Below are 8,787 nucleotides of genomic sequence, written 5' to 3' on the forward strand. Positions count from 1 at the left end.
AGGCTGGGCAGGGCTTGGAGCAACCTGGGATAGTGGAAGGTGTCCCCATAGCAGGGGGTTGGAATGAGATGAGCTTTAAGGTCCCTTCCAACTCAAACCATTCTAGAATTCTGTTTTTCTATGTCCACAAGCACATCACAAGTTTCACCAGAATTTGAATGATTTATGGAGACAATTTCTGCTGAAAATCTGCCCTTGACCAAGAAGGCAGATGAACCCGACTTTGAACTAGGCTATCTGCATTTTAAAAGACTGCACAAAGAAGTGAAAGAGTTTGGCAACTATTTATCTACTGTGGCTTTTAGATGAAATTCTATTTTTTCAAGATAATAAATAAATACTCAGCTTATCTTTGTATTAGCTATGCATCTTCTGACCGCTTTTAACCTACTGAGTCAGAGTTTACAAGTTCCTTCTCCTCACAGACAAGGGGAAAAGCAGCTTTCAGCAAATCTGTGTGTTGGAAAATGCTCTGTGCTTCCACTCTGCACGCAGGATGAGTTTATCGTCAGCACACTTCACAAAATGCCCCAGAGTTCAGAGACTCCACTGCATTTTAGAGAGAATCTGGGGGGGGAAATGAGCATAAAACTCTGAAAGGTCTCATTTACCAAAATCTAATTCAGCTGTTCATGTACACTTAAAACCTGGAAGAGACGACTTGTGTGGTCCAAGCCTTCACCTCAGAAAATTCAGCATTATTTGCTATGCAGTTCCTTAAAGGTAAAATTACTCCAGAACAGCACCAAGAAACTGTTCAAAGAGGCAGTAAGAACATTTACACTGAAAAAAGTTACTTTTTTCCAGGTTGTCCCTGAGCTGTTAAACTGAATTTGCTCCACGTGAAGAAAAGTCACCTTTGGCTATGTGAATATCCACCTGAAGTGAGGAGTCTGATGAAGCTACACCACTGCCATGGAAGCTTCTTGTTAATTCTTTTTGCTTTAAAATTATTTTTATTTTCTTAAGTTATTTTATCTTAATTTTATTTCTATTTTTACTTATTTATAATTATTTCAAATTTTTTAGAGGATTTTTTTTTTTTCATTGAGTTACATCACAAAGCCTCTGTTAGAGATGACTCATCAGGGATGTTCTGTTGCTGTTCCCAGTGCTGGTGACCTCCTACCCTACAGCAGCTCCTTTTCCACTATGGAAAACCCCTGGTGACACTACAACCCACTGGTGTGGGAGCTCCTGTGTGCAACACACCCCAAAGGGTCTGTGAGCCTGGCTCACTCCCACTGCAGACAGATCCACAACCACCCCTAAAAGCTGGCAGAAAGTAGCCCTGGACAGAGTAAATACAGCACAATTCCTTTCATTTTTGGGAATGCTCTGTGTTATTGTTGGAGAGGAAAGGGAGCTTCGCATGATCAAAGCATTTAAAAGGCTCCAGTGTTTGTTAGATTAAACCCAGCTAAAAGGTTACAAGTAAGGTCTGGAAAGTTATAAAAATGAAAATCAGAGACTCCAAAGCTTTGGCGTGCCTTCCCACCAAGGAAAGGAGCTTTTCTTGTGGGTTTTGTCCGTGGTTTAAGTCCTCACATCCACGTAGTAAGTCTCGTTTCCTTTGCTGAATGGCAAAGCCAAGGAGAAACAGAGTTGTGAAGCATTTCAGCTGTTCTGAGGTAATGGGAATAATGCATAAAGCAGATTCAACTGTATGAATAGTCTTGCACAATGTATTTATAATTATAAACAGAAGTTTCAAATATCCTCCCCTCCTGCACAACATCCCCAGGGAAATACATTCCAGGGTAAAACATTCATAAATTACTTACTGCGTGTCTTCTGAAGATTCCTGTTTTATCTTTAATGTTCTTTTCGTGGTAGGCATTTCATCTGAAAGGTAAAATTCCAACACATAATTAGATTTTAAATAATGTTCTTAGGGCTTTTTTTTTTTTTTTTTTTAAAGAGGCTGAAATTTAAATAAAAAATAAATCTGAGTTGCTTCGTAAGCCAGGCAGTCTGCTGGAGTTCTGCATGAGACAGCTCCAGCTCTTACGCCCTCTGTAATTGATTGGGTTTTTCTTTAACTTGGAAGAGATATGGACAGTTAAAATCTGAATCTCTCTCTGCAAGTGCAAAACCTTTCACGGACAAGGCTCCAACCCCTGCTAAATCACACATCGACAGAATTGCAAACTGCATTGTTTCAAGAAAAAAACCAAGAAAAAGCAATCCTGCTTCCAATAGTACATTTCAAGAGGAAGCAGCAGCAGAACTGCATCTGTGTTCAATTTAGATGCTGTGTGCCAAGTGCTTTGCTCACAACTTCTGAGCGTGAAGGGCATCGTCAGCCCGAGCACACGCAAATGTCCCCGAAACTGGTGACAAACCAGGAGATCCCAGCTTGACTCACCATAACAAGCCATACCAGACAGAATTAGCCATCATTTACATACGTTTTGTAACGTTTCTTCTCCCCACTGTTTCTCTCCCACATATTTCTGACTTTTAAATCCCCCAGGGAAGAAGTCTGAGGAACTGGAACGCGGTTAACAGCCAACTTGCAAATTTTAACATTAAACTGCGATCTAAGGCTCTTTCAAAGCATCCTGACTCACCAGTCCCCCAAACACAGACGTGTACAGATACCCAACTGCATCTCCTCTCCCTCTTTCATCCTACAAATGGGAGGAAAAAGCCTTTATACAATTCACCTGCTTCACCTGTGATCTGATCAACTTAAAGCTTCTGCTGTGAAAAACCCTGCTCAGGTAAGGGAGGAACAGACACCTGTAAGAGCAGTACCTTGAGAGAAATTTGCCTCAAGAAACCCACTTCTTCCCAGAACTGCTCAGATTGGAGTGTGTTTTCTATCAGGAATGTGGTACCCTGATCTGTTGAACAAAGTTCAGAAAGCCACAAGCAACAATTAAACCTCCAAATTAATTAAAATATTGACTTTTAGGCAGAGACAGCAATAATTCAGGCAAGAAAAGCACATGGAGAAATTTGGTTTAGGTCTCAAACATCAAGAGTGAGCTTGCTTGCTATTTTTTCATTTTAAAAAGGCCACACCTCTGGATATAAACATATTGACGTGTTTAATACCAATTTATCAGGATATATAAGAAAGAGCAACATTTTTACAGTTGTTGGTGTTGCTAGCAGCAGGCTGAAGTCTTGTTCACAGTTTAAGCACATGGTGTTTGAATGGTAACACCCAGGTACCACTGAAAGGGAATCCCATGAGGGAAAGTAAAGCTGAGAGTGGAAGGAGAGACAGGGAAGGTGTCACCTCCACTGTTCCTGGCCACACAGCCCTTCCTGCCGAGCTCTTCAAACTCCAGTCCTGACCCTAAAGGACTTCAAGAACCATGGTTTGATTTTGATTAACTGAGAAATTTCTGTCCCTTTTCTCCCCAAGGGTGTGTTTAGCATTGTGAGCACATTCTGTCCGAGAGGTGAAAGTTGGTACTGAGATATGCATGTGTCAGACAGCTACGAGCACAGGTAAAATCCAAGGATGGAGATGTGCCAAGATGGGATTTATGGGATTTCTTACCCAACTCCTGCTCGCCGGTCTGGTAGCAGTGAAGATCCTGACTGTGGTTTCCCCAGTCCTCCTGAGAGTATTCCTCCATCGTGCTGCCATCCGACTCCAGCTCCTGGTACAAGCCGCTGCTGTTGATGAGGACGGGCTGGCAGGGCTGGGAGTCCCATCCTCCCTGCCCAAACACCTGCTCCAGCTGTTCAAACGTGTAGCTGCTTTTCCTCTTCCCAACACCGTGCTCCTTCACGCGGCTGTAGCACCTGCGGAGGGTCTGAGAGAGACCAGCAGGTCAGTCAGGGGTGTGGGGTTGGACGAGCACACAGGCACTCACACACAGTCCCACAGGCAGAGTTTAGGGCTTTGGGGGTTATTTCTGCAGGTCATATTTGCCCCACGCTCATGAGCAATGCTCCCAAATTAATCTACACCCACCAGGAAGCATCATATATATCCGACATTCCCGCTTAGCGTTAACATCTATGACACAGGACAAGTTGTGCAGCAGCTACAGATTCCTCAGATTTAACTTGGGTGATTTATTCTCTTTCCCACTTAAAAAAAAAAAAAAAAATCCCCGGATCTGCTACGGATGCAGGGAAAAAATAAAATAAAAATACCAAGAGCCCCCCAGTCAGAGACACCAATCAGCCAGGAAAATGCACACCTACTACGAGAAGGAGAAAGCAGAGCTGGTGTTGTGCCCACAGCTTGGAGAGGGGGAAGCAGGGAGGAGAGAGAAAGGAAAACAGAAAGATTTCCCCCAAAGCAAAGACAGTCCAACCTTCCTTACTCTGTTAAGAAGACACAAGGTACAAAATGGATATGCCTAAGCTATTCAGCTAGGAAAATATATATATTACTTACATATTTTTGCATTCCTTACTAACTCACTCTGTCTCTTGTGAAGCTGCTGAAATTTAAAAGAGGTCAAATCAATAATGCTCCCAGTTCCCAGACTTTGATATCAAGCATCAAGTAAGTAACAGCACTGAGGTGGCTTGGTATGAGCAGCCTCTCAAACAGAGCTGCGGCAGAACCTCCCACACAGATGCCAAAGCCTCACCCACTTTTGGTGATCCCTTTGGCATCTTGCACCAAGGGCTCGGCCACTTCACTGCTGCTGGATAAGCCTATGGTTCCATCCATGTTTTCCCCCTAATCTGGAGCAAAAGACAACTACTTGGGGGTAAAAAAAACTTTCTACACAACCCTCAGCGTGGCTTTAATTCTACCACTGCTCTAATTTTGAAAGACAGTGATATGCCCCAGGTTTGCCGGGTCTTGGGGTTTTTTTTGGATTGGTAAACTGCTAGAAAACGTTAATTTTTTTTTTTTTTTAATTAAATTTATCAGATTGCCAAGGTTCTAACTTGAATGGCAAAGCTGTCTCTGGAATTCAAAAGAGGCATTAATTTGGGAAGAACTAGTCCTGTTACCTTGCTTTCTGCAGGAGGACTGTAATGGACACATCATTACAAAAATTACTGTGTTTTTTCCCCCCAAAGAAAGGAACTTTTAAAACTCCAGAAAGCTGGAACCTACCTAATGCTCCTCATACACTGGTTTAACAGCATCAGCAGCAAAGGGATACATTTCTAACCAGTTTCCTCCTGAGATTCAGAGCCCTGGGGGCAGAAGCAAAACCGCTAAGCAGCAAGTCAGTATTACCCTGCTGTTTTAAACAAAAACACACGAAAATAACACAAAATAAAAAATAACCCAGATAAACACACAGGCAGCAACAGGCACGAGTTATTCCACGGTTTAAAGTGGAACCCTTCCCACTTTTGCCATAACTACCTCAGGATAAACAGGCAGATCCTCTTTGGATGGACACCAGCATATTTTATATTTCTGTCTGTGAGCAAGGTGGAAAACAAGCCGCTGTGGCAACCTAGAACCAAAACCCAGCCCAGAAACCTGTTGGTATTCACTGGTGCGAAGAGACTTCCCTCAGACTGGGGTATAGATACATTTGGTTGTTAGAATTCAGTTTTCTCACTCCAATTTCTCTCCTTTCAGCTCAAATCTCACTGAGCCATAAGGGCGAAGTCATTTCACTCCCAGACTCTTTCTAAAATCCACCCAAGTTAGATTTTTTTAAAATATATTTCCCAAACTCCAGTTCTTGTATCTGCCCCAGCTTCTCCATAGGAGTTAAAAACCATGGATTTAGAGCCTCCAGCTGAATTTACTAGCAGCCTTCAAGCAAAACAAACTGTTTCCAAAGCATCCCTACTTTTGGCCAAGCCCTCTGGGAATGCCCGACACCATCAGCCACTCTATTTTCACACTCTATTTTCAGCATGTGCTTCAAACACCTCTCCCCACCAGTGGGGTTATGGAGGATCCCACACTGGGTTGTAGCCTAGTAGTAATTAATTATTTCAGTCAGGCTGCAAGCTGGCTTACTTTACTATCAAAATAATTTAGCAGCAAGTCAATGCAGACTAGTAGAAAAACTAAAGGGAGCAACACAGAAAGGGGGATGAAAATAAATGAGCAATAGTGTCACTGCTCATTACTCTTACAGGTCAAGATACTTTTGGGGTTACTGCCCAGATGCTCACCTGGCTGTGTTACCTCCACTTCTGGAAGCAGATAACCTAAAATTTGAGGGAGAAAATCTCAAGTATAGGGCTTTCCAAAGCACCAAAAAACCTGCGGCCAAGCAGCTGGTGGCTCCTTGGTCTTGTGTGCTGGAGAATCAAGATTCCTGCTAGCTCTTTCTTCTTGGAGGCTCTCCCCAGTGTCTCCAACAGGCAGACCCTACAACTCTTCCTGATGTTCCCTCCAAATACCATAAATCGGCCTTGTTTCATGTAAACCCACAGGCTTCTCTTCTTCAGAGAGCCTGGTAAGACCTAAATAATTGCTCAGACCTCAGGAAATCTGGACATTTTATAATCCTTAACCTTTCTCTCACCAGGTTATTCTGATCTCCAAGATCTAAGGTCTGGTTTTTTCTTACGCACCTCCTCTATTCCTGCCGGTGTCCAGCTCAACTCCTGCTCCGTGGTTCCTGAAGTGCACATACAGATATTGATACAGATACAGAAAGCAGGAAATTTAGGACAAGTAACTGAAAACAGACCTGATCACTGCCCAGTGACTGCTCAGACTGGAAGAGACCGAGGCTTTTGCTTATTGTTCTGCAACACTGCCTGCAACACGAACACATATTATCCCCGCTTAATTTATAGTTAGGAAAACCAAAGGAGGAGACAGTCACAAAGCTCAATGTGGATTTTCTCACCATTTCTAACTCACGAGTCCTCATCTCTACAAGTGAAGCCACCGAAGAACCTGGAGCTCTGCAGGAACTGCAGGATGAGGATGAGAAAAACCTTTAGGAAGGCTGCAGACATGGTCCTCCTTCCAGCAAAAAAATGAGGGAGAACCAGACCACAGCAAGCTTTTCATATATAACCTGAGGTCATCCAACACAGGGAATTCCAGATCCCTGATCTGAGACGTGCTCTTACTCAGGGAGAAGCTACGGGCTCTGCAGAGCACTTTGGTGGCCTACGGCTATGTCCACATTCATCTGTTTAAGCTGATTAATTGATAGCAGCCTAAAGGGCTCCTGATGTCCCAGAGCACCACTCAGCACAACGCTCAGCTTCAAAGTTGCTCTTTTACTTAATGGAAAGGAGCTCTCAGCTTTATATCCCAAATTAAGAACAGCATTGTCAAACAGCTCCCTCCCTCATCATCCCAGGATACTCACAGGCAACACAAGATGAAACTACACTGGGACAAAAGAAACAGCTTCTGAAGCCTGGAGTGCTTGTATCCTGATATACCCAAACACATAAGGACTTCCTCAAGGATTTGGCTCCAGTACAGTAAAAAAGTGATGGGAATGCCCTCTTGATTGAGGTAAAAACCAGAGCTCTCTTTGGACAACGAAGAAGCAAAGGTACCCTGGCAGACACAGGTAGGGATGTCAGTTGAGGCAGGGCAGACACGGGACTGCCAATTTCTAAATCACAATCAAATATAATAATAATAATAATAAAAAAAAGCTGTTGCCTGGACAGGAATTATTTACAGAAGCGCCACAGCCAATTGCAGAGGTCAGCCCCCATGAGACAGGACTGTGCCAGCAGCCAAGAGCAAACGAAGCTGGGCTTTAACAGGCTGTGTCCCATCAGGGTGAGCAAACCAGTGGCGTGTGGTGCTGTGACAAGAGACCCCACAGTGCTGTGTGCTCAAATCGGCTACCTGGGAAGATGCTCCATTGGTTGCTGCTATCAGAATGCTGAGGATACTCAGACCCTTCTCAGGGGTTTGTTGCTAATTGAGCCAGACCCCTAGAGAGGAGACTCCAGCACTGCCTGCAGAAAGGCTGGCAGCTGGGCACCTCTGTCTCTCGATGCTTTGAGCTCCTGGTTTTCTTAAACCAGCACTGGATGAAAAGAATAGGAACTTGTTAGAGATTGAGAAGGCAGAGAAGCAAAACCCTCCCCCAGACCCACCAAGCCAACAACTTTGTAAAGAGTTTAGATGTAGTGGATGGTCCTCCAGACAAAGCTCAGCTTGCAGAGGTCACCGAATCACAGAATATCCCGAGTTGGAAGGGACCCACAAGGATCATCCAGTCCAACTCCTGCCCTGCACAGACACCCCAACAATCCCACCACGTGTCTGAGGGTGTTGCCCAAATGGTCCTGGAGCTCTGGCAGGATCAGGGCCATGACCATTCCCTGGGGAACCTGTGTCCGTACCCAACCACTGTCTGGGGAAAGAACCTTTTCCTGATATCCAGCCTAAACGGACGAGATGCCTGAGTAAGGTTCAACCTGCTCCTGGCACGACCTGTTCAAACATTACTTACTTTGGAGCAGTGAAGGAATAGGTTACCTTGCCTTCAGAAACAAGCTCATTCTGAAAATCAAACTTCAAGTTTCATGCATCTACTGTGATCAGGATAAACATCACTACCCCACTCACAAAACCAGACTTTTAAGGAAAACCCAGACTGCAGAAGTCTGGATGAAAAAAATCGAAATACCAAAAGTGGTTTGAACTCAAATTTTCAGCACTAGTGGTGAAAGGTTTGGTAACAGGCGAGATCACAGCAGTCCATTGTCTGCTTAGCCCCCAAATTTATACTCTCAGCAAGAGGGAGGTAAGCAGGAATCTGCCCCTGTGACAGCACTTGAAGCAGAGTGCAAGAATCAGGAAGATTTTTAACATCTTCCCAAGTCCTCCACAGTCAGAGATCACTACAGGAAAAAAATGTGTGTGTTCAATCTAGGATTTAATGTTCACAAATC

The 8,787-nt window shown here is 44.0% G+C and overlaps 1 protein-coding gene across 8 annotated transcripts in view; it reads right to left on the reverse strand.

The window, feature by feature from the left end:
* The window catches only part of MSANTD2 (Myb/SANT DNA binding domain containing 2), a 13,643-nt gene extending 6,170 nt beyond the window's left edge, over positions 1–7,473 (reverse strand). The window contains exons 1-6 of one of the 8 annotated variants that reach the window (XM_017738435.1): positions 6,762–7,473; positions 6,600–6,669; positions 5,048–5,130; positions 4,370–4,415; positions 3,518–3,776; positions 1,785–1,845 (exon numbers count right to left, since the gene is read on the reverse strand). In XM_017738435.1, coding sequence (XP_017593924.1) covers positions 1,785–1,845; positions 3,518–3,776; positions 4,370–4,381 — 332 coding nt within the window. In that variant the 5' untranslated portion in view covers positions 4,382–4,415; positions 5,048–5,130; positions 6,600–6,669; positions 6,762–7,473. Of the gene's footprint in view, positions 1–1,784; positions 1,846–3,517; positions 3,777–4,369; positions 4,416–5,047 lie in introns of all 8 variants that reach the window. The other 7 variants (XM_017738432.1, XM_017738433.1, XM_017738428.1 and 4 more) reach the window with 7 other exon arrangements.
* Between the last annotated feature and the right edge of the window lie 1,314 nt (positions 7,474–8,787).

Source organism: Corvus brachyrhynchos, unplaced genomic scaffold (genome assembly GCF_000691975.1).
Source record: "Corvus brachyrhynchos isolate BGI_N302 unplaced genomic scaffold, ASM69197v1 scaffold46, whole genome shotgun sequence".
NCBI classification, from domain to species: Eukaryota; Metazoa; Chordata; class Aves; order Passeriformes; family Corvidae; genus Corvus; species Corvus brachyrhynchos.